The sequence below is a fragment of the Odontesthes bonariensis genome, chromosome 1 (assembly GCF_027942865.1).
Source record: "Odontesthes bonariensis isolate fOdoBon6 chromosome 1, fOdoBon6.hap1, whole genome shotgun sequence".
Lineage (NCBI taxonomy): Eukaryota > Metazoa > Chordata > Actinopteri > Atheriniformes > Atherinopsidae > Odontesthes > Odontesthes bonariensis.
This window is the reverse complement of record NC_134506.1, coordinates 45,560,708-45,587,526: the sequence shown is the minus strand read 5'-3', so window position 1 is coordinate 45,587,526 and position 26,819 is coordinate 45,560,708. Positions and strand designations below refer to the sequence as shown.

At 40.6% G+C, this 26,819-nt stretch overlaps 1 protein-coding gene across 5 annotated transcripts in view; it reads right to left on the bottom strand.

Annotated features, from left to right (window-relative positions):
- Positions 1-26,819, bottom strand: part of shank2b (SH3 and multiple ankyrin repeat domains 2b) — a 386,266-nt gene that overhangs the window by 100,711 nt on the left and 258,736 nt on the right. For all 5 annotated transcript variants that reach the window (XM_075468229.1, XM_075468249.1, XM_075468215.1 and 2 more), the window contains 2 exons: positions 16,254-16,393; positions 12,000-12,113 (listed from right to left, as the gene is read on the bottom strand). In XM_075468229.1, the coding sequence (XP_075324344.1) occupies positions 12,000-12,113; positions 16,254-16,393 (254 nt within the window). The remainder of the gene's footprint in view (positions 1-11,999; positions 12,114-16,253; positions 16,394-26,819) is intronic.

Genomic DNA, 26,819 nt, shown 5'->3' with positions numbered 1-26,819 from the left:
CAGCAGATGAACAGGATCTGAAAGTGATGTCCTTAAGAAAGAGGAAAACATCCAGCAAAGACCTGACACAGGAGCTGAGAGATGCATCTGGACCTTCAGCTGATCCATCTGCTGTTGGCCCAAGCCTGATCAGAAATGGGCTCCATGGAAGGGTGGCTGTCAGGAAGCCGTTCTTAAGGAAGGGAAACAGGGAGAAAAGGCTGAGCTGGGCCAAAGGACACAAGAAGTGGGCTGAAAATCAGTGGCAGCAGGTCTGATGGAGGGATGAATCCTCCCCAGAGCCCGGAGCTCAACATTACTGAAGCAGTGTGGGATCATGTTGGCAGAGAACGCAACAAAAGGCAGCCCACATCCAAAGAAGAGCTTTGGGATGTCCTTCAAGAAGCCTGGAGAACTATTCCTGAAGACTCCTTAAAGAAAGGACAGAAAGCTCGTCTGAGAAGGTTCAGGCTGTGCTGGAGGATAAAGGAGCTCAGAGCAGAGATTCACTTTAAAGCTGCTCACAACTGAACTGAGTTGTTTTTACCATTTTCTCTTCTACGGAAGCCCAGAGCGGCTGTGGTCCGTATAAACTTTTTTCTGATGGTTTTCTCCAGATAACGAGTTCATTTACCGATGGTTTTCGAGGCCACTTTTTCTCCCCAGCCCGCCCGTTTATATGTGTTTACATGTGTTCGCAGTTTGTTCGTCTTGTAGAGATAACTTTCATATCATATCATTTCAGCAAATCGCTGCACCTAATTCCTACAGAATTCTAAATAAATAAAGTGACACAAACCTGGGGACAGTTCTGTATGAACGGATCCATGGGGGGACAATATTGGGCGACATTCACGGGTTCCTGAACAACTCAGCAACATTGTGATAATATTATCGGTAAAAAGTCTGTTCAGGTTCAGCGTAGGACACGTGTTATTATAACTCTGATGAAGCAGCGTCTGGGCCGGCCTGGCGACCTGCCCGGGGTGTAATCTGCCTCGTGTCTGACGGCAGCTCCAGCTCCAGCTCCCCCACATCCCTCAACAGGATTAAGCATGTACGGTAAATGAATGAATTAATGAATGAATTAGACTCTGAATCTTTTCCTGCGGATGTACAGAAAGACGTTCAGTGACCTTTGCACCTTATTTAACGACGCAGTGTGAAAAAAACAAAACAAGAAGCTGGATTTTGTGGATTTCTGGCCGACACATGACTCCCGTCTTAGTCTTTTTGTTCAGTTCGGCGTAATTTGCCCCCCCTTTCCTCTCCCTCTCCTTCCTTCCCTCACATATCCTCTCACACCAGCTGTCACACTTTCACAGAAACTCCATCTCCTCTGATCCGCTTACATCTTGTCATCTTTGCAGGAACATTTTTCCCTCCTTCCTTATTCTGTGTCCACGGCGTCTGATTGGAAAAAGGATGCGGCTGGACGGAGATGATCGACTGACCAGAGATTAAACAAAAGGGGGAAGATTGTGAGTAAGCCCCCCCCCCCCCCCCCCTATTTTTCTGTCAAGAAAGAAAAGTCTGAGCTGGAAATGAATAGAAAGATGAAAACGGTACACGTCCTCGGCATCGTCACACTCCATAGCAACGGCCAGTCGGTTTCCATGGTCACGGATCAATAGAGATGCTGCAGACGTGCCAAATGTGTAACTGATGAGAACGCAGAGTACTCATATTTGTGTGAAAACATGTGCGCCACCTCCATCTGCAGTTGTATCGTCAGCTGTTTTTAGCGCGTGTGCGTGAGCAGCAATGGATTCTATTGGACATCTGGTCCTCCCTGGGTTCCCTCCAGGCCTTTTTTTTACCCCCTTCCCTTCCTCCTTCGGGTGCATCCCACCTTAAAGCATCAGGGAGACATGTGAGAATGAGATGGAGGAGCTGCCTCATCATGTGTTTGTCATGTGGGACTTTCTGCATTAATTACCTACAGTTTCCCACAGCTGGAACTGGAATCTTAACGGATGTGTTATTTTATTGGCTTAAAAATATGTCTTTTTACATAACTGCAATCCATCAATTCTAGCACGTTTCACCTCTGTTTTTTGTTTTTTTCTATTTATGTTATGTTTTTTTCTATTTATGTTTTTTTCTCTCTCTCTCTCTCTCTCTATATATATATATATATATATATATATATATATGTTTTTATATATATGTATATATGTACTTTTTACCTGTTTCTAAAAAAATGTATATATGTTTATTAAATTTTCAAAAGACAAAAACAAACATACACACATTTGGCTCACATACACATCCAAATTTAGATTCAGATTTAAATTTATACAGGCGAGAGATTCAGGAATCATCCCATATAAATAAGATAAGCAAGCAAAGTAAACCAGATGTTCACTGTAAGGCTGGGCAACGATTAACATTTTTAATCTAAATAATCACATCATTTCCCTGATTAATCACGATTAATCACATTTGTACGCAAAATCCAAAAATGAATCCAAAAGTAGTGTATAGCTTTTAGCATTTAGCTTTATTTTAAATGTGCTGCCATATGAATGAAAGTGCCATAACATTTGTTGTGCAAACACACTTTTAACATCAGCATCTTTCTGTAGTTTTTATGTAGAAGCCTCGCTCCACTGTCTGTTTCCTTGAATGACTTGCTGCTATCAGTTGTGTGTTTTGCCTTTAAGTGATATTTTAGACTGGAACTACTACGCTGAGAAGACAATTCAACTTGGCTGTAAATGCAGGAGTTTTTTTTTTTTTAAATTTATTTTGAAATACGTGCTTTTATGTTGAAACCAGTAAAACAGGAAGTAGCGCCGGTTAGCTCCGTTAGCTTCACACCTGTAGCGGTGATGTTAGCTGCTAGTTTCTCTTTATTTTATTCCTCCATGCTTGGTGGTGTTTGCTGTAACTGTGTGAATGTGATGCAGAGGAGAAGTGGAAGTTAAAGAATCCTAGTTCTGACCCTGCAGATTGCCTCTGGGGAATGACTCTGCCGCTGGTTGAGAAGCAGCTAAAGTGGCCAGTATTACTTTGATTATTTATTGGTACCAGCGACGATGCTAAGAATGCTATTTCTTTAATGATTACAACAACTAATGTCGTCTTTTACTTTGTTCACTCGAACATTTAGTTCTACGTCGTTGATGTGGCGTTAATAAACATCTGTGAGAAGAACCGGAGTCTCGCATCCAATCAATGAGCGGCATATTGGCAGAGTTTACAGATGAGTTTGGTTCTGTCGACTCCGCCGTCTGGAAGAACTTTAAAATGAAAATGGCCAAGTAAAAGTCCCGTACCCTTCTCCATGTTTGGTGGATCCGCCGATTACTTTCTTTTCCTGTTCCACAGCAGACAGCAGCAGACTTTTACAAAATAAAAGCCTGTGAGCAACAGACTTTTATAAAATAAAAGCCTGTGAGCAACAGACTTTACAATAATAAAACCTGCGTTAATGCACAATAAAATATTAAATAATTAACAAGTTAACGCAATAATAATGAGTTAACTCGCCCAGCTCTAGTACACTGCCATGTATGATACATTCACACGATCAAAGAAAGGTACACAGAAACAAAAACACATCAATTAAATGGTAGGGTGTCATTCTCAGTTATGATACAAACCTTCTTGCAAGAATGGCAGAGATATTCAAACCAATATATGACAAAAAGGGTTCCCATGTTTTACAAAAAGCATCATCTTTGCTGTGTAATTTACACGTCAGATAGTCCAAAGCAACATATTGGAGTGTCACCTTTGCCATTGAGCCTTAGATGGGGCTTTATCCATTATCCAAGTCAAAAGAATACAATTTCTAGCACAGAAAGCAAGTGTTTGGTGAAGGTTTCTCAATCAGATATGCCATGTAGCAGAAATGAGTTGTCATTATTTCTATTAGTAGACAGAATCTTGTTCATTTCTTGCTCAATGACCCACCAGAACTGCTGTACTTTTCCACAGTGCCACAAACAATGTGTAAGACTACCGGTTTCTATTTTACTCTCAGGGCACAGTGGAGATGAGTTAGGGTTGAACTTATGACTTATATGATATACCTCTGTTTTCTGGTGATCGTCTTTATGGGGTGTCAGAAAAAAAAAAAACATGCTTATGGCATGAAATGTGGCAGCTAGCATCTTGGCAGGTGCTGAAACACACGAGCGCATCACAACCTTTTCCAGCTGGCAGTTAGTTTGAGGATTGATTTGGAAATAAATCCCAGGTGTGGCTGGTGCAGAGGCACATTTCAGACTCGTTAAGTGCATGTGTGCCGGTTTGTTCCCACAGGTCCGCAGATGCAGCGTCTCTGACTGTGTGAAAACAAAGCAGACTTTAACAGCCAGAGCCTGCAGAGTTTTGTCTGTCTCGTCTGTTTAAACTTTCCGTGAAACAGCGTTCGTTTTGACAGACTGACCCAGCAGTGCTCTATCTTTGTAATGTTGCTGCCTGGAATCTGCTCATTTCCTGGTCTGCTCCTTGCTCTGCCACTAATTGCTCTCATGATGTTCACCTGTGCCTGATTGCTGTCTCTGGCTGTGTTCGAAACCGCATGCTTCTCCTACTACTCATACTACTCATACTAACTTTTTGAGTTAGTATGCGAGTTTGAGTCAGCGAGAAGTTCCCGGATGCATACTAGATTCTCTGAAATGTTGGGTATGCATCATGAGGTTACTACTCATACTCAAACTACCCAAGATGCAACGTAACGTGACGTCGCCGATCGTCATTTCCTGTCAAAACGGCAGTTTCAAGCTAGCTACAACGAGGGCAGGTTCACTTCCTGTTTTCAAAACAAAAGCACCAATTGTATGGTAATGGCTTTCCCTATGATATAAGGCAACGGGTATTTTATTTTGTGAAAATAACCGGAAGTGCGTTGCTCACTGCGGCTAGCTTTGGTAGCGCTGAATTCGTGGGAACAAAATTGTAAACAGCCGGTATTTTGTCAGGTTTTCAACACGTTGGGGATCTAAACGACTACTTTCTCACCTGAAAATGTTTCAAATGTTGCTAAAGTTTACAGAGTTTAGAGCTTAAGGGAAATCAGCTCCAGGCTGGCTGATTTCGGCTCGGGCAGGAGCGAAATGCATTGTGGGTAAACGCTCTGCATACTGTCTGATCGATCAGTATGCAGTATGGAAGTATGTAGTATGTAGTATGTAGTATGTAGTATGTGGTATGTAGTATGTAGTATGTGGTGTGTAGTATGCGGATTCGAACACAGCCCTTGTGATTAATACATTAATGCCCGCTCGTCCAGCTGAGCCTCGACCATCCAAAACCACCTTCTACATCCGTAAACAACACAGCCACCAAACCCTGAGGCCTGCTGATAACAACTAAATGCTGCAAACACTCTGAGATGCTCCATGTTTTCTGTGCATCACCGATCAGCTGCTAACACATCTGTCTGTGATCGGCAGACCTTCCTGTCGCTGTAGGAGGAGGAAACGTCACATGTGGATAATAAGAGTGCCATAATCTTCTGTGGAATGAGTCATGTGTGAATGTAAAACTACCTAATTAAGACATTGTTAGCAATCAAAGAGGAAAATCTTTGCTTTAGTTGTGTTGTACACTTCAGACTGATGAGGAGAACAACACTAATTAAAGAACCAATACATGCGTTTTCCTCCTGTGAGCTCTTGTGTTCTTAGAGTGTCAAACCCGCCTTATTTACAGATTCTCACCTGCTGTTTGCAGAACAGACTTTAAATGGTAGAAAACAATAACAATTAGTGAGACTTTCAAGACTCATAAAAGGCAGAGAGGATAAAAGTTAATCATTTACAATGATTAGATTAAACCGATGCTGTGAGATTGTTTATGCTGTGGCCATCAGGTCATCTTGTTCATGCTTTAGATTAATTTATCTTCTCATCTAGTCATTAGTTTGTGAATTCGACTGCATGTGGAGTTAGAAAGAAATTACTTCCTCGTCTCTGCCTCAGTATCCAGGTTTTATCATCCGCTGTGAACACAACACTCTTTGATTGGACATAAATATAAATATTAGGGCTGGGCAACGATTAACATTTTTAATTGAATAAATCACATGATTTCCCTGATTTATCACGATTAATCGCATTTGTACGCAGAATCCAAAAATGAATCCAAAAGTAGTGTATAGCTTTTAGCATTTAGTTTTATGTTAAATGTGCTGCCATATGAATGAAAGTGCCATAACATTTGTTGTGCAAACACACTTTTAACATCAGCATCTTTCTGTAGTTTTTATGTAGAAGCCTCGCTCCACTGTCTGTTTCCTTGAATGACTTGCTGCTATCAGTTGTGTGTTTTGCCTTTAAGTGATATTTTAGACTGGAACTACTACGCTGAGAAGACAATTCAACTTGGCAGTGTTTACAGATGACTTTGGTTCTGTCGACTCCGCCGTCTGGAAGAACTTTAACATGAAAATGGCCGAGTAAAAGTTCCGTACCCTTCTCCATGTTTGGTGGATCCGCCGATTACTTTCTTTTCCTGTTCCACAGCAGACAGCAGCAGACTTTTACAAAATAAAAGCCTGTGAGCAACAGACTTTTACAATAATAAAATAAATAATAAAACAGGGGTGGTCTGTGGCGTAGTGGGTTGAGCAGGCGCCCCATGTACAGAGGCTATAGTCCTCGCTGCAGCTGGCCCCGGTTCGAGTCTCGCCCTTTGCTGCATGTTGTTCCCCCTCTCTCTGCCCCCTTGCTTCCTGTCTCTCTGAACTTTCCTATCCATCAAAGGCACAAAAGCCCAAAAATTATATATATTAAAAAAAAGCGCAATACAATTTTTGACTACTCTACCCACCCAGGATTCCTCAGCTGCTGATTGGATGAACAAAACCACTGAGCCTTCACGGATCGAGCATAATAAACTGCATAAATGTTTGCTGGTGAACTCAACAAGGCAGCTCCTTTTCACACCAAACAATCTGATCTGTGTGCTTTCTGTGTATGTGCAGCCTCTGACTTTCTTTGTGCATTTCGAATGCATCGCTCCTCAAGTGCTCCTCGGGTCCAATCCTGAACCCGGACAAAGCGCGTCTCACCCGGGCTTATATCCGCCTGCATCACGTCTGTTTAGTTAAAGGGATTTAGACGCAAAAGGTGTTTCAACATTTGTGAATTTTCGTGTCTGCGTGTGGGTTGTAAGAAAGAGGCAGAACGCCGACAGACTCAAGGTGACTATTGTTACGCTCACTGTAGATTCAAAGTAGTTTTTAAAACTCATCTCATTTATGTAGGAAGGTCATCAGCTTTTCATCAGACAGACAAACGTTAATGCGCTCAGTTAATACATAACCGCATTAACCTCCACGCTGAAAACATTGTTCTCTCACACACACGCATCTCAGTTTCCCCCGTTGGGAGCACGAGGCAGATTTCAAAGGATTTAACATGCGGTGAAATAATATTTACAAGACAAAAGAAGCTTGTGGTAAAAGGAGTTCTTCATTAATGTCCATCGTTTAAGCGGTTTCCTGGCCTGAGACGGGGCCCATTTGCTCGTCCCCATGCAGCCACCGCTCTGGCCTGTTGTATAAGAAGATAAGAAGATGATCGTTTGAGGTGGCACGAACCGTATTAGATCACATTTAAAATGTGGAACAGCTGAACCTATTAACCACAAAGCGTCAGGGGACTTAACGCTTCCACTCTTGATGAATAAATAATGATGTAGGTAAGCTTCTAATTACATGAGCCATTGGCACATGTAGATGTTTTAGAATCTTTTCTGTAAACAGGCTGTTCCCCCGAATCTGCAAACATGTTAAAGGGACAGTTCGCTTCTTTTGACATGAAGCTGTATGACATCCCATACTAACAACATCATTTCTGAACATCTTCTTACCCCCTGCTGCGTCCTGTGAGCAGAGTTCCAGCCTCGTTTTGGCGTTGATGAAGGTAGTCCGGCTAGTTGGCTGGGGTTTAAAAAATAAAGCGTTTTGCTTCTCAAAACAATATGCGTTCAAAAGAGTAATACATTTGCATCACAAAATGGTTCTCCAGGAAAAAGTCAGACCTCACAATCGCTTGGCCCTATTTTCTCTCCCGTCGTATCACTGCCTGCTGTGTAGACCGAAGTGCAGGCCGAGCAGCAAACACCGTAACAGGCGCGGCTGTCGGCAGGCGGCAGCAGGCAGTGATACGAAGGGAGAGAAAATAGGGCCAAGCTATTGTGAGGTCTGACTTTTTCCTGGAGAACGATTTTGTGATGCAAATGTATTATTCTGATGAACGCATATTATTTTGAGAAGCAAAAGGCTTTATTTTTTAAACCCCAGCCAACTAGCCAGACTACCTTCATCAACACCAAAACGAGGCTGGAACTCTGCTCACAGGACGCAGCAGGGGGTAAGAAGATGTTCAGAAATGATGTTGCTGATATGGGATGTTACACAGCTTCATGTCAAAAGAGGCGAACTGTCCCTTTAAGATGGTTATTCAGCACATAACTGTTTCATTTTTACCTTTATGTGACACTTTGGCCTGTCTTCGTCATTGGGTGGAGTTTGATTTTTCATCATTTTCTTCTATTTCATCAACCAAAACCGTGTTATTTTTCATTTCTTGTTTGCATTTTTCACCAAGAACCCATTTTATCCTTAAACTTGTACTTTTTTAAACACTTTTCACTGATCAGAACCGGCAAATTGTGTTGTTTTACTGGTATTTCAAATCTCTTTTGAACGCATATTGTTTTGAGAAGCAAAACGCTTTATTTATTAAACCCCAGCCAACTAGCCGGACTACCTTCATCAACACCAAAACGAGGCTGGAACTCTGCTCACAGGACGCAGCAGGGGGTAAGAAGATGTTCAGAAATGATATTGCTGATATGGGATGTTACACAGCTTCATGTCAAAAGAGGTGAACTATCCCTTTAAAGCAACGCTAAAAAAATGCGTGCAACTTAAAACTATGTGGTGAGGTGCACAAACCTTTCTTCTTCTGCACATTCCTGGGCCTCAAACTGTTAGCAACTTTGGCTTCCACCCTGGTAACAAACCGTCTTGGTCGAGCACCAACAGCTTCATAACACCCTTTATTCTAAAGAAAAGATTACAATCACCGTCCGTCGGCTCTGCATCGCTCGTGAACCTGCAGATGTGTTCATCGTTCTGTTACGTTGAATAGAAACAGACTTTCTGGATCGGCTTGTTTCAGAAGAGTCGTTTGACATCATGATGAATGAAACAGCTGCAGCTGGAGTTACAGGCTGGATCTCCTGGTTCTCACTACATCCATTTGTCCACATCATCATCTTCTTCTCTGGGCAGCCTCTTTGTCGGTTGCCTGGCAACCTCATGAAAATGCTCAGAGTCTGGGAAGTCAGATCTCCAGGCTGGTTACAAAGAAATAGTTGACGCATTTAACTTGAATATTCTTTTGACTGGACTGAAAAGCCTCGCTGTTGTCCCCGGCTTTCGGTGCATCGGCGCCGTTAAGCTCGCTGCTTCCTGGATTCAGTTCCACGTTTGATGCACAATTTCTTATCAAACACCAAACCCTGTTTCTGCACTCGTTCTGAAATATAAGCGCGTGGTGTGCAGCTGCAGGTAGGCAGACAGACTCAGATAATACCCCTCAAATGACTTGTTTAAGGGTCATCCTTTAAAAATAACCAGGTACTACTCAGCTGCCTGTGAGTTTCTGAACCAGCTGATCTATGCAGGCCAGCCTTTAGCTCCGGTCTGATGGTAACACGCTCACATAGACACACAGGTGACCCGTGGCCAGAGGTGGGTAGTAACGAGTTACATTTACTTGAGTAAGTTTTTGAAAACATTATACTTCTAGGAGTAGTTTTAAATCTCTATACTTTTTACTTTTCCTTGAGTAGATGTGTGCAGCAGAAGCTGTCCTCTTACTCCGCTACATTAGGCTACAATGAGCTGGTTACTTCTCTTCTTACCTCTTTGGTATTCTACGCCTCATTATTTTTATCCCCCCGCGTACGCCTCATTTTAATGTTTTATTCTGACAGAGAGAGAGACTTCCACCAAAGGCTCTACCACCTGACTGTGTTCCACCAATCAGACGCAGCCATGCAGTCTGGTCACGTGACCGTACTCGATCTCAGCGGCGGGACGGGTTAGCTTTAGCATTAGCAGTCGTAGCAAACAAACAAAGAAACAGATGAAAAATGTCAGAACCAACGGTGGGAAATGAAGACGCAGACGAGGCCTCATACTGAAAGCATGTTTACCTTACAAAGAGTGAGAAACAGCAGCTACATTATGTGTCTTCTGTGTCAACCAAAACAAACGCACATTTCAGCAGAAACTCAACATCTAACTTGAGGAAACATGTAGCGCTAAGTTTCCTAAACTCGTTTTCCCCCATGGATAGGTGAATGTTTGTTTTTAGGTTACATATGGGTTACATATGTTTTAAACATTTCCTAAGTCTCTTTTATTCTTTATTGAAGTTCTTGAATTTACCTGGATAATTTTTAATTTAAGCTATTTTGTAATTAATTAATTCATTTTAATTTATTTGATCAATTGGATGAACTCTAATTTGCCTAAAGATGATTATTTAGTATTTTTGTCTGTCTGATTGAATGCTTGTGTTAACAAATAAATCAGACGTTACTCAACAGTTACTCAGTACTTGAGTAGTTTTTTCACCAAGCACTTTTTTACTCTTACTCAAGTAATTATTTGGATGACTACTTTTTACTTTTACTCGAGTCATATTATGCTGAAGTAACAGTACTTTTACTTGGGTACAGTTTTTGGCTGCTCTACCCCCCTCTGCCCGTGGCCCTGACCGAGGCTGCCTCTGAACCCACCATACTGTGCTCCCATTTCCTGACAGGTTTTCTGCTCAGGCAGACCCGGGGGGCAATTTGGACGTGGCAGAATGTGAGAGGAGCCTCGTGTGCCAACGGCCTTGGGTTAAGCTTTAAAGTAAGCCACCCAGAAGAAGGCAACCAGCCAGAGCAATAGAAGAACAAGTTGCCCCCCCCCTGTCTGCCTCAATCATTGCTGATGGATGTCGGGAGCTGACTCCAGCAACTCTGCTTTGTGATCATGTCAATAATTAAACACTTCCGGTGGATGGAATACCACACTCTCAGAAAATAAAGTACAGAATTGTACCTTAAGGGGTACGATGGGTTGTCAGTGGGGCAGTACCCTCAGAAGGTATAGTTTTGTACCCTTGTGGTTTGTACCTTACAGAGACCAATCTTGTACCTCTGGTGGCAATTTTGTACCCTTATACTGAAGTAGCCTAACACAGACTGTCTATTGTACCCCAGCATGTAGAAAAAAAGGTACATATAGGTACCTTTTACCACTTGAGCACATATATGTACCTTTTGGACCCTCAAAAAGGTACATATAGGTACCTTTTACCACTTGAGTACATATATGTACCTTTTGGACCCTCAAAAAGGTACATATAGGTACCTTTTACCACTTGAGTACATATATGTACCTTTTGGACCCTCAAAAAGGTACATATAGGTACCTCTTTTACCACTTGAATACATATAGGTACCTTTAGGTCCAATAATTTAACCCTTGGGGGTACATTAGTATAGATTGTACCAAAAAAGGACTCGTACTGTACCCCTATTTCTGAGAGTGCAGGGGATGGGAGAGATTGTGGAAGAATGACAGACCTTTCTGAAAGTCTAACTATCAGTGCTCATTGCAACCACAGCACAAAGTGAACGTAAGGGAAAGAAGAAATAATATATTTATGGCGGATGGAGCATGGGGTGATATGTTCATTAGCCTGCACCCAGAGGAAATAAGAGCACAGCTGAGTTAGCAGGGCGATGTAGCGCTTAGCTTTGCGCACCACAGCCTGGGGAGATGGAAAAAGGCAAGGAGGCAAGCAGACAGAGGGGCAGAGACACGTGCCTGCACACAGTTTCAGGAGCATTTAGCTCCGGCTTCTGTTCTCTGCATCCACTCCCCCTCCGTCTGCACAGGAGTGGATGATGGCAAACAGCCCGTGTCCTACATAACTCAACGTCCCACCTCCAACAAGCATGCAGCCCCCAGGTGATTTTACACTTACAGCTCCTCTCCTCGGTGGCCTTGGCCGGGATCTCCTCCACGCAGTCGGCTGGAAACCAGCCCACCTGGCCGCGGGCGCTGCCCTCCCAGAATCCCCCCTCTCCGATGCTCAGAACTGGACCAAGGGGCGGGGGTTAGGGTGGGAAAATGGTGAAGAGATAATGAATAAAAAAAAACATCAGTTCATGGCACAGAATGCAAGAAGGGAAAAGTGTTTATCCACAGAGAGCCCTTAAAGATTAAATGACAATTTTAAAGCAAATGTTTCCTCACCAAGAACACACTCTTTACTTTATTAAACCACCAAAACGCTCCTTTTTGGGGGGTTTGTGGACATTATTGCTGGAATTTTATTCTTCTTGTTCAAAAGCTGCTGATTTTCTATCATTCAAGAGATGATTTTAACGATATTTCCACGGAAAAAAATTAGGGCTGGGCAACGATTAACATGTTTAATCTAATTAATCTCATGATTTCCCTGATTAATCACGATTAATCTCATTTGTACGCAGAATCCAAAAATGAATCCAAAAGTAGTGTATAGCTTTTAGCATTTAGCATTATTTTAAATGTGCTGCCATATGAATGAAAGTGCCATAACATTTGTTGTGCAAACACACTTTTAACATCAGCATCTTTCTGTAGTTTTTATGTAGAAGCCTCGCTCCACTGTCTGTTTCCTTGAATGACTTGCTGCTATCAGTTGTGTGTTTTGCCTTTAAGTGATATTTTAGACTGGAACTACTACGCTGAGAAGACAATTCAACTTGGCAGTGTTTACAGATGACTTTGGTTCTGTCGACTCCGCCGTCTGGAAGAACTTTAACATGAAAATGGCCGAGTAAAAGTTCCGTACCCTTCTCCATGTTTGGTGGATCCGCCGATTACTTTCTTTTCCTGTTCCACAGCAGACAGCAGCAGACTTTTACAAAATAAAAGCCTGTGAGCAGCAGACTTTTACAAAATAAAAGCCTGTGAGCAGCAGACTTTTACAATAATAAAATAAATAATAAAACAGGGGTGGTCCGTGGCCCTGTGCTGCGTGTTGTTCCCCCTCTCTTTCCCCCCTGCTTCCTGTCTCTCTGAACTTTCCTATCCATTAAAGACACAAAAGCCCCCAAAAAAGAATTAATTTATTTTTTTTAAATTAAAAAAACAAAAAAAAACCTGCGTTAATGCGCAATAAAATATTTATCGGCGTTAAATAATGAACGAGTTAACGCGATAATAACGAGTGAACTCGCCCAGCCTTAAAAATAATGTAAGAACGGTGAAAACTCCAAACTGTAGTTTAATTATACTTTACGCCTTTAAGAAGAAATATTTTAAGGAATCCTGAAAGGTCACAGATTGATTCAAGCCGACCTTTTCAATGACTCTGAAAGTTTGGCTTCATGCATCAAAGTGTGAGCTTGAACGGGTTAAATCTCAATTAGCCGGGATTGTTCTCCTCCACCGAGAAGGCTGCAGCTGCACTGAACAGCAGCAGAAAGCTCAAAACGGTCCATCAATTCATTTATACAAATCCCTCCTGTCGGGCATTGTACCGTAAATAGGTCATAATACTCTTTAACAGGACCTTAACATATATAATGTATGCTTTTGCATGTGCACATCCTCCATTCATCCAAACCACAGCATGATGTCATTCCTCTGCATGTGAATTTAAACAGTTAGCAGCCAGAAAGCCTTTTTTCACCAGGTTCTCATCATTTGTTGGTTGATTCTGTAATCTTCAGAATACAACAAGGAAATCAGTGAACCAGTGCTTTTTATTAGCTTTTTATTAGCTTTTTCAGCCTTAGAATTTGACACTGATCCTGGCAGCAGTCAGTAGTTAAAACCCCTTAACGTTTTTATGTCCCGCTGGCGGGACGTTGCATACTTCATGACCAATCTGGGATTTTCCTCAGCCCCCCTTTATATGTACCTAAATATGTTATATACCGTTGGAAAGCTGAGGGTCTTGCGATTCCAATGATGTATGCCAATCCAAGATACAATCAGAACTGTGGACACAGCAAACACTTTATGTATATAAACCTAATTGCATTTAGAGCATACTATTTGTTTGGACTTTTATTGTATGCACAAAGCTCTGGTTATAGATGAAATGTGTTTGTGCTTCTGTTGCTCTTTGTCAGTAATACTGACAGAGGATCTGGATGTGAGATAAGACAGTCCCAAGTGTAACCTTTCATTAGAGCCCAAGATCATGACTGTATGTTGAAGCGTTTAGGAATGGCAGCCTTTTTTCCCAAAGCTTTGGCACGCCTGGTCCTATCCTTAGAAAAACCTGTACAAAATACTCAGTTTTTGTTGTATTACAGTCAAATTTGAAGTGGGACTCGATAAGACTTCAGGCTGTAGTCCCATTGTGTTTTTCAGTCCGCAGCCCGATGCTAAAGTCACTTTTAAGACACATATTTGGGGAAGAAAAATTAGGCAGACGTAAAAATCTCTTTCACTGTATTCCAGCTCATATCACTCTGTGACAGCAGCACTTACAGAGATTCTGACCGTTGTGGGTGAAAACTCAGAGTGTTCTCTTTCTAAAGAGACCTCAACCAGCCCTCTACTCCAAGTGGTTCAAGAACAGCTTTCAATTTACTTTGGGTATGCTTTTTTTTTAGGAGTTTAACCCCTGTTAAGGGGCCATATTTACCATTTAAACATTCATAATGATGTCATGCACATTTACTTTTACTTTGCATTTCTTTTTAGAAGTTTTATCATTTCTTGTTACCATTTTTTTTCTAAAGTATCTGTTGAAATTGACCTAAATGAAAGTCTATGAGCTGATTGCATAATTTGTAATCAATTAATAATATGTAGGAATTCACTTCAACTTTTTCTTCATTGCAGACAATAAAAACCCAAAATATTTCACATCCTGTCTCAGTTACATCTCATCTGCAGCACATTAAAATAAAAGGGATGAGGACAGTTTAACACCAGTAATTGTTGGGCCTAATCCAGAGGCGGCGTCCACTTCTCTGGGCTCGGAGGCACCCCCCCCCCCCCCCCCCCCTGCACAACTTAAGACGTGTTAGCAGGAAGAATGGGACAAAATAACAGCTGGAACTCGTCATCACTTGGTGTCCTCAGTGTCAGAACGTCTCTAAGGCTGTGTTCGAAACCGCATACTACATACTGCATACTGCATACTGCATACTGCATACTACATACTACATACTACATACTGCATACTACATACTACATACTGCATACTCATCGATCAGACAGTATGCAGAGCGTTTACCCACAATGCATTTCGCTCCTGCCCGAGCCGAAATCAGCCGGCCTGAAGCTGATTTCCCTTAAGCTCTAAACTCTGTAAACTTTAGCAACATTTGAAACATTTTCAGGTGAGAAAGTAGTCGTTTAGATCCCCAACGTGTTGAAAACCTGACAAAATACCGGCTGTTTACAATTTTGTTCCCACGAATTCGGTGCTACTAAAGCTAGCCGCAGCGAGCAACGCACTTCCAGTTATTTTCACAAAATAAAATACCCGTTGCCTTTTATCATAGGGAAAGCCATTACCATACAATTGGTGTTTTTGTTTTGAAAACAGGAAGTGAACCTACCCTCGTTGTAGCTAGCTTGAAACTGCCGTTTTGATAGGAAATGACGATCGGCGACGTCACGTTACGTTGCATCTTGGGTAGTTTGAGTATGAGTAGTAACCTCATGATGCCTACCCAACATTTCGGAGAATCTAGTATGCATCCGGGAACTTCTCGCTTACTCAAACTCGCTTACTAACTCAAAAAGTTAGTAGGAGTAGTAGGAGAAGGATGCGGTTTCGAACACAGACAGTGTGTTGGGGGAAGGAAACGTTACAAAGTGGGAGAAGACTCTCTGTCCTGACTTTTATGGGACGTGTTGCAGGTCTGAGACGTAGAAATTATGTTTATTAACAGATTAAATTAAGCTGATGAGACAGAACAGGTAGCACCGTGAGTTCATATTGTCTGAAAATGAATAAAAGTCAAAGTTAACGTAAGAATCTCTGTGGCTGGTTGGTCAGATACTTGTCCAAAGGTAACATGTAATTGTTAAACAGAAAGTAATTGATTTCCTGGATCGTTTAGGTAAAAGAGGATTTAATCCCTGCTCAGAGTGGAGGGTCACACGTGCATCAACGTATGATTTGTGTTGACGTGTAATTCACCAATATGCTGGTTAAACTGGAGATCGAGGCTTTAACTCTAAAATAACTGATCAAAGTAAGGAAGTGCACCCGACTCACCTTTGACCCGGTCTCCTTTGTAGAGGTTAATCTCCCCCTCAGCCTGGGCAGTGTAAGAGCGAACCACCACAAAATGTCTCCCTGGAACAGCGCTGTACAGCTTCCTTCTGGGGCCCACCGGCTCGCCATGACTGCTGGGACTGACAGAAGGAAAAGAAGCTGCTCAGGACGGCAGGTTGAGGCAGCCAGCTATAATCCAACATCTCTGCACAAACATCAAGTCACACTTTGTAGTGATGTTAGGTTGGGCTGAGCGATTTTATCCATACTGCGGTACATATGATTTTTTCAGCCACAAATATCGATTTATTTTTTATTTTTATTTCTAATTTAAGTTATTTTTCGATTTTTAAAAAAAAAAATTTTCAAAATGTTTAAAAAAAAAGATTTAATATTTATTTATTTTTAAATCGTATCGAATCGTTGGCTGAATATCGTGTATCAAATCACATCGAATCGTTGGCTGAATATCGTATCAAATTGAAATGAATCGTATTGAATCGTTGGCTGAATATCGTGAATCGCATCGAATTGAATCGAATCGTATTGTATCGAATCGTTAGCTGAATATCTTGTATCATATCGCATCGAATCATATTGAATGGTTAGCTGAATATCGTGTATCGCATCGAATCAAATTTAATTGTATCGAAACGTTGGCTGAATATTGTGCATCGTATCGTGAGATTAGTGTATCACTACAGCCCTAATGTTAGGCTGGTTTACTGAAAATATAATAAACAAACACTATATGATGGAACTAAGCTAAATTATGTACAGGCCATCTAAACATTTGTATCTGATATATACAGTTACAGGTCTGCTAATTCTAAGCAGCTTCAAGCTATTTTTTTCTGAACTGATTGCTTCTCATGAGGACTTTATTGATCATATATCTATTTCCACTACCTGTCTGTCTCCACCACATCTGTTCAATAGAACAGAGGAGATGTTTTCTTTGTAGCTTAGAATCAGTGAGTGGGAATAAAAAAATACATCAGCTGATTGAAGAGCTTTTTATGTAACTGCTGAGTAACAATATGAAGGATACGGAGGACAAAATGCAGAAAAACAAAGTGCAGATTAACTAAATATTCATTTTCTGTTTCAAATTGAACCTTTTTTCAACCAGTAAACAAAAGACTTTATATGAGCAGTTCCTTTAGAATCAGCTGGTTTTTGCAGCTGATTTGAAGCAGAAGGAGCAGCACATTTAAAGACCCTTCTTCACAATTCATCACAGATTTCAGACGTGGTTAAAAGGAACAACTGTTGTGAGAAGAGATTAATGTTCTGTATGTTTGTGGAGGATGTAAGTGTGGAGAATAGGTGGAAGAAGCACGAGAATAGCTTTAAATATACATATATACAGGACAAAGCAGACCATCCAACCCAAGTTTTTAAGGGAATATAATAAACTTCTTCTAAACTTCATCTTTAATTACAGCTGGATATCCTAAGTATTTGCATTTATATACTAAAACCGCATGAAGCACCGATAAATTAAAAAAGAAACAGTTAATGTGATAATTAGCCATTTACAAATGAAATATAAATCAAATACATATATTACACTACATTAGATATTAAGCAAGCCGGCAGTCTATAAAGTTACTGAAAGTGTTTGAAATGGGCCACTCTACATAAGAAGTAGATTTTAAATAAGTTATTTAGGTACTTTGAATGCATTTAGACTTTTATATTGCGCATCTGTTACTGCTGACTGATGAAGCTCTGCGCTTTGAAGATAGTCTAAAGGCTGATTTATGCTTCAGATGCAAAGCCTCTGATGCTCGGACGCAGAGCCTCTGCGAGCGTCAAAATCTTGACCACTCCCCCACGCAGAGGCTCTGCGCGCGTTGTCGTGCACCTCAGAAAAATCCTGACTACGCGACAGACGCACGCAGACCACCAACGGAAGTGCGCAGACAAAAGCGGCTGTGATTGGTCCTCGGTGTGCCTTTCCGGTTGTCTGTGTGGCTTCCTCCTTTGCATTTTCGCCATCTCCAATAAAAGAAGCTGTTCTTCTTCGATGTCGAGCAACTCCAGATCCATATCTTGCATACACTTTTTTTTTTTTTTTTGAAAGATGAACACTTCCGCCGGCGCCGCCAAAGTTCTCGTCACCGCCCACCGAAATTCTCGCGAGGGGAAACTGCTGTGCGTCCCGAGAAATTCCAGACCGGAGGTTGCAGAACCATAACATGAAAAGTGGTTCGCGACCAGAGCAAGGCAACAGACGATAGACGCAGAACTATAATCCGCCCTTAATGCGATGGAAGCTGGTGATGGGTCAGGTTTCACTTTCAGTGCTCAGTCCCAGCTCTGGTTACGACAGAGCTTTGTTATGATTGGCCAGCATGGCGAGGGGGGGCGGGGCAGAAATATTTTTGTTCATTTGTCCAATAAAATTTTTTAATTGAGGACATTATTAATGTTATCTTGAGTTTGGTTCTGTTCTGTGGATTTTTTATGCCTTAATTAGATTAGGACAGTGTAGAGAGACAGGAAGCAGAGAGAGGGGGAACAACACGCAGCACAGGGCCGTCCGATGCGGGATTCGATCTGGAGCCAGCTGCAGCGAGGACTTTAGCCTGTTGTATATGGGGCGCCTGCTCAACCCACTACGCCTAGGACCGCCCCATCTGCGAATTTGTTTGAAGTTTATTGTTAATTTGTGCAATAAAAAAGTTTAATTGAAATAAACAAATGTAAGAGTGGTGTTTGTCACAGAATAAATGCACAGAATCAGACAATTATAATCTTATCTCTCATAAAAACACTGAAAGCAAAAGGGGTTTTCAACATATATATCATGATTTTTTTTTGCAAAGTTTAGGTAAAATATAGGCTACAAAATATCCTAAATAAAGAGCCGAACTTCCCATCACTGATGGCAGCTGGTGTCTCTCAGACTGTTTGTGGTTTGTTTTGTTTTTTCTTAATTTTAGAAACAGCTCAGCTTGTTTCCAGATATCTGGTTGCTTGATTTTCTCCAAAGATCTGGCAACGCTGCCAATAAAATGTGATAAAAAACAAACAAAAAAAGTGTTTACTGTAACTTTAAGAATTCTAAAGGGGAAATCTGAGCTGTAAAAGGTTAACGCACACACACACACACACACACACACACACACACACACACACACACACACACAAAACCTTTGAAGGTCAAAAACAGTGACTGTGTGTCTTTTTGTGCACCCCCAACACACACACACACACACACACACACACACACACACACACACAATCCAGTTATGCACAGGAGTCGGTCAGAAACCAGCAGGCATGTGTCCAGCAGAGGTAGATGAGGAGGTTACCGGCTGGTTCTGACCCACAGTGCAGGACCAGACGGGATGTGGTGATAAAAGAGAAGAAAAATAGAATAATGAGGTTGTCCGAGTCATGAACAGTCAACACTCTGATAAAGAAAACTGAAGATGGAGGCAGCTTTTATGTGAGAGAATAAAACCCTCCCTCCTCCGTCAGTGAAGCTGTGAGTACAGCTCATATGGTGATGTAGCACCACCCGGTGGCCAACCTTTGTAACCACAAGAGATGCCTGATGAAGTCATGTGTGCAGACAAACATTTAAATATTCACTGCCTGAGCTGTAAAATTACAAAATAGATTTATTTTCAGAATAAACTGCCTTAAGTGCAGCTGAACTCGTGCAGTTTTTAAATAAATAATAAATAAATAAACTTTCTATACGAGGTCAGGGTCCTGAGATCAGCGTAAAGACGAAGCGGTAAAGTGACAGTGGAGGAAAACTAGGAGATTAAAAGAGGAAAAACTGGAGTGCAGAAGCGAGGGATGAAGGGAGAGGAAGGAAAAGGTTTTTTTCAAGTAAGTGGGTCACCTTGTCCTGCAGACTGCGCTCCTCCTCAAACCTCCGTGTGCCTTTGGAGAGCTGACCCCATTCAGTTCCTACTGAGACCGCTCGCACACTCTCAATACAAGGGAGAGCCACGGACAAAGCTGCCTACCGTGCACTCTGAGCAGCCGTGCACGCCGTGCACGCTGTGCACGCCGGTGAGAGGCCGATGCTGCCGATGCCTGCACTGAAAAAAAGTGACTTTTTGATGAAGTAAACTCTATGAGAGTAACTGTCATAATTTCTACCTTGTATTTTTAAGATTCAGTAAGAACTCGAGCTTCTTAAGTAAAATTAAACATTTTATTAACGTAATACATGAATTATGGGGGAAGAGTAAGTTTTACTTAGGTTTCCTCATACAATTTAAATGTTTAATAGTTGTATGTACATAAACCTGGAAATACTACATAAACTTTACTCTGAAAGTGTATCGTTAAAATCTACTAAGTTACTTCATAACAGCAAATACTACAGATATATAAAATTTACTTTAAATTTTGATTAAAATGTTCCTGCCTATGAAAAACAAGTAGACTTTACTTCATTTGTTTAAATAAATATAACTTAAAACTTAGATATAATTAAGTAAATGTCACTTCTTCAAAACTGTTATGTTTTATGTAAAATTTACTTGATACTGGCAAGTGAGTGTTGCTTGTTATTGCAGCATTAAATATTACTTAAATCATTTGAGTGCAAATACTTACAAAGGGTTTTTAAGTAAATCTTATGAGTTGTTTTTTTCAGTGTGCCAATCCAGCCCATCATATCAGCTATTAACAACACAAATCTGCAGCATCGGGTGAGAAACACTGACACGCTTCTTCCTTCAGAATACTTCTTTATGGTAAAGAAGACCAGATTAAAGCCTGTTCTCAGACGACCACTAAGGTGATCCCTACATTTCCTATTATTTTTAAAAATATGCTGCTTTTGGTGCACCTCAGGAGCGGAAATATGGGAGTTAAAAATCCCATAATCGCCATTTTCTGCACAAAAGAAAAACAAGAAGCTTCTCCAAACATCCATGTTGGGATTGAATTTGTTGGGATCCGGCAGTTCCAGCGTTTCCAGTCTCAGACCATTCCTCTCCACTATTCTAGTCCTTCAATAAATCATTCTAAATCTACTTCTACCTTCTGAGTGTGTTCTGCATTTGGGCCAAAGTCCTTTAAAATCTTAAAACCATGACAGAATGAAGGTGAAAATGTGCCAAACAAGACAAAAAGAAAGTTTTCTGACTTGTTTAAACTGGCTGGAAGTCTGAAGTCTGATGTGCTTTTTGTTTAGCAACTTCTAATACAAACCCAATCTTAAAAGAATCCTTTAAAAAAAAGCTAAAATAAAAATCTCATTAAGATTATTCAGCGAGCAATTAACAGCTGAACCCTCAAAAGACGGAAATGAAATCAGTTTTTGCAGAGGCGGGCGTTATGCAACATCTGCTCTGATCCCTCAACGTGCGTCACACGTGACCACCGAGGAAACATGGACTCAGAGTTAAGCTTTCACACAGTTTACTTCAATGAATTGGGACGTCAACAAAGGCAGATGTGCAACAGATGCAGGATTTTTATTTTTCATTCCTTGAGTGAGAAAAACAATAAATCCGATTTTTTATACATTATGCAACTAAGTAATATTTTTCTTTTAAGACCCGAAGTCAATTCCATTTCAAACTTAAAACAAATGTGTATTCGGTGTGCTCCTTGTGACGAAACTGAGCACTTTATGGAATAAGTGTGACTTAAAGGGACAGTTCGCCTCTTTTGACATGAAGCTGTGTAACATCCCATATCAGCAACATCATTTCTGAACATCTTCTTACCCCCTGCTGCGTCCTGTGAGCAGAGTTCCAGCCTCGTTTTGGTGTTGATGAAAGTATAATAAATTAATATAATAAACTTCTGTGCTTTGAGGTTTCATATCTAATGTATGGCTATGTGTTGCAGTAATGTATAGTATAGGTAAACATATGAATACTGTTGTATGTATGTGTGATATATAATAGGTGTATGTTATGGCTATATGTTGCAGTGATGTATATTATATGTAAACTTATGAATACTGTTGATGCAGTTGACTACGGAGTATAGTGGGAATTGAAAACATGTAAACTATTGCGGATTGGATGGGGGTGGGAGTAAATAAGCTTGTCTTCATCCCACTCCTTTTCAAGCTGGTATTCTGTTGTTTAATTTATCATTTGTTGTTTTCTATGCCCAGTGGGCATAAGTGACTGTTATTTATAAATATATATATATTTTTTTAATTTATTTTTTAAATTCTGGCTTGAAATAAATAAAGAGATACAAATACAAAATATGTAAGATGCATGTATGTGAATGACAATCTTAATATTCCAAAATCTATCTTTAATTACAGCTGGAAATCCTAAGTATTTGTTTGCATCTAGATACTAAAACATGAAGCACCGATAAATTAAAAAAGAAACAGTCGTAATTAATGAGGTTTGAGCACATTTGATTCACAGTTGAGGTAAAGGTAGAAACCCTGATGGAGACTCCATATCATGTCACTTTCTGCTTCATACTCTGTTCTTAACCTCATTTAACAGTTAATGTGATAATCAGCCATTTTGAAATATAAATCAAATACATATATTACACTACATTAGATATTAAGCAAGCCGGCAGTCTATAAAGTTACTGAAAGTGTTTGAAATGAGCCACTCTACATAAGAAGTAGATTTTAAATAAGTTATTTAGGTACTTTGAATGCATTTAGACTTTTATATTGTGTATCTGTTACTGCTGACTGATGAAGCTCTGCGCTTTGAAGATAGACTACGTGCTGTGTAGACCGAGCAGCAAACAGCGTAACAGGCGCGGCTGTCGGCAGCAGGCAGTGATATGAAGGGAGAGAAAATAGTGCCAAGCGATTGTGAGGTCTGACTTTTTCCTGGAGAACCATTTTGTGATGCAAATGTATTACTCTGTTGAACGCATATTGTTCTGAGAAGCAAGACGCTTTATTTTTTAAACCCCAGCCAACTAGCCGGACTACCTTCATCAACACCAAAACGAGGCTGGAACTCTGCTCACAGGACGCAGCAGGGGGTAAGAAGATGTTCAGAAATGATGTTGCTGATATGGGATGTTATACAGCTTCATGTCAAAAGAGGCGAACTGTCCCTTTAAGTATGAGGTTTTTTACAGCTAATTGTAAGAAGGCAGCTGGAGCTCAGGAGGAGCAGTCGTCTACCGATTGAAGGGTTGGTGGTTTGACTTCAGGCCTCCCTGGGACACATGTCAAAGTGTCCTTGGGCAAGAAACTGAAGTCACGTTGTGTGTGAATGTGTGTGAATGTGTGTGAATGTGTGTGAATGTGTGTGAATGTGTGTGAATGTGTGTGAATGTGTGTGAATGCACAGAAGAAAGCGCTCTGGAGCCTAAATGGACGGTGACACTGGGCTGTATGGCTGTAAGAGTGAATGTGTGACAGCATTCAGAGTGGTCAGTCTAGACTAGAAAAGCTCCACAAAGTGCAGTCCATTTACCTGTAACTCCTTCCTCAGGTCGTACTCTGAGACTTCAGGTGAGACCTTTTAACTCACTGTGAATGCTGCTGACTTTAGACACTTCAGTAAAACGTCTGTTTCAGACACAGAAACAAACCCGAAGTGTCTCCTTTAGCATAGGACACACCGGATCATCCATTATGAAAGGAAGGTGATAATAACTCTGTCCCACAATTCCCTGCAAATGCAACTTTTATGGTGACATTTGATTGTTTTCACACGGTGGTATTAACTGTATTTCATGTGCATAAACATGTGGACCAGAATATAAGCATCTCGGGACAACATTTTCTTTTTACAGTTATAAACTTTGATAGAGTGATAATCCAGATTATCTCTAATGATATATATGAGACAACCTTTGTGTAAGAATTAGGGCTGGGCGAGTTAACTCGTTATTATCGCGTAAACTGGTTAATTATTTAACGCCGATAAATATTTTATCGCGCATTAACACAGGCTTTTATTTTGTAAAAGTCTATTGCTCACAGGCTTTTATTTTGTAAAAGTCTGCTGGTCACAGGCTTTTATTTTGTAAAAGTCTGCTGGTCACAGGCTTTTATTTTGTAAAAGTCTGTTGCTCACAGGCTTTTATTTTGTAAAAGTCTGTTGCTGTCTGCTGTGGAACAGGAAAAGAAAGTAATCGGCGGATCCACCAAACATGGAGAAGGGTACGGAACTTTTACTCGGCCATTTTCATTTTAAAGTTCTTCCTGACGGCGTAGTCGACAGAACCAAAGTCATCTGTAAACACTGCCAAGGTGAATTGTCTTCTCAGCGTAGTAGTTCCAGTCTAAAATATCACTTAAAGGCAAAACACACAACTGATAGCAGCAAGTCATTCAAGGAAACAGACAGTGGAGCGAGGCTTCTACATAAAAACTACAGAAAGATGCTGATGTTAAAAGTGTGTTTGCACAACAAATGTTATGGCACTTTCATTCATATGGCAGCACATTTAAAATAAAGCTAAATGCTAAAAGCTATACGCTACTTTTGGATTCATTTTTGGATTTTGCGTACAAATGCGATTAATCGCGATTAATCAGGGAAATCATGTGATTAATTAGATTAAACATTTTAATCGTTGCCCAGCCCTGGTAAGAATGTGATAAAGTGTAACAGATGAATCATGTAATCTTTTCTTAACCCCATGATGTTTTCCACCAAGGTCAAGGAGACAATAGGTGCAGTTTTCTTAAATATTCGACCGACAACATCCGCAGGTTACTGTATGAGACATATAAACCCTCACATATGGCTTCCATCTTTCTTTCTTTCTTTCTTTCCTTTTTTTTTTTTTTGAAAATTGCCATGGTGGCTTTGAGGTGCTAATTAGACAGTGTTGATTAATACCAGCTGTGTATAATTTGCGCTATTATTGGATGATCATCTGAGACCGGGAGAAAAGGATGAGAAAGAGAAAGACGGGCAGAGTACACTGTACCAACATCTGTACGCTACAGGATTAACCTGCAGTCTGCAGCCGGTCTAATCTGGATCAGGAAGAACACGTTATCACAGATCTGGTTCAAATAATGCAAACTTTACGACTATAAATAGCAGTGAGTGGAGTGTGCACAGTGTGATCACACCAAAGCTTATGTAGGGCACTTGGAAGCTGAGGGGAGTCCAAAATCAACTCCACTTTTAGCCCAGATTTGGTCTTAAGTAGGAAAAAACTATTGTTTCTTAACTGGTTGCAAGTCTTTAACTTTAACGATTATTTGGACTAAATCCCTCGCGTTTAAAATATTGAACGATCATGTTGTTTTATTCACAATCTCTGAATTTATGGAAGAAGTCGGATGTGGAAACTGAGCCCAAAACCCGGAGAAGGTTGCAGCGCAGAACAGGTAAAAAGTGTTTATCGCTGTAATATCGTGATGCGTTTTATTTATCTATATATTTATGTCTATTCACAGTATGAGACAAAATGGAATCGAAAAGCAGTGAGGATGAGTTTGTGGTCCTTTCACTTCTTCAGGGGAGAAGAAGGAAACACAGGGTCCATCCGTCAGCTTCAGCAGCCTATAAAGGATGCTTATACTTGAAATAATGTGACGTGTGTCCACAATATTTAGACTTTATATTAGGGCTGGGCGAGTTAACTCGTCATTATTTAACGCCGATAAATATTTTATCTGCATAACGCAGGGTTTTTTTATTGTAAAAGTCTGTTGCTCACAGGCTTTTATTCTGTAAAAGTCTGTTGCTCACAGGCTTTTATTCTGTAAAAGTCTGCTGCTCACAGGCTTTTATTTTGTAAAAGTCTGTTGCTCACAGGCTTTTATTTTGTAAGTCTGTTGCTCACAGTCACAGGCTTTTATTTTGTAAGTCTGTTGCTCACAGGCTTTTATTTTGTAAGTCTGTTGCTCACAGGCTTTTATTTTGTAAAAGTCTGTTGCTCACAGGCTTTTATTTTGTAAAAGTATGTTGCTCACAGGCTTTTATTTTGTAAAAGTCTGCTGCTCACAGGCTTTTATTTTGTAAAAGTATGTTGCTCACAGGCTTTTATTTTGTAAAAGTCTGCTGCTCACAGGCTTTTATTTTGTAAAAGTATGTTGCTCACAGGCTTTTATTTTGTAAAAGTCTGCTGCTCACAGGCTTTTATTTTGTAAAAGTCTGTTGCTCACAGGCTTTTATTTTGTAAAAGTATGTTGCTCACAGGCTTTTATTTTGTAAAAGTCTGTTGCTCACAGGCTTTTATTCTGTAAAACTCTGCTGCTCACAGGCTTTTATTTTGTAAAAGTCTGCTGCTCACAGGCTTTTATTTTGTAAAAGTCTGTTGCTCACAGGCTTTTATTTTGTAAAAGTCTGTTGCTGTCTGCTGTGGAACAGGAAAAGAAAGTAATCTTTGGATCCACCAAACATGGAGAAGGGTACGGAACTTTTACTCGGCCATTTTCATGTTAAAGTTCTTCCAGACTGCGGAGTGGACAGAACCAAAGTCATCTGTAAACTCTGCCAAGTTGAATTGTCTTCTCAGCGTAGTAGTTCCAGTCTAAAATATCACTTAAAGGCAAAACACACAACTGATAGCAGCAAGTCATTCAAGGAAACAGACAGTGGAGCGAGGCTTCTACATAAAAACTACAGAAAGATGCTGATGTTAAAAGTGTGTTTGCACAACAAATGTTAT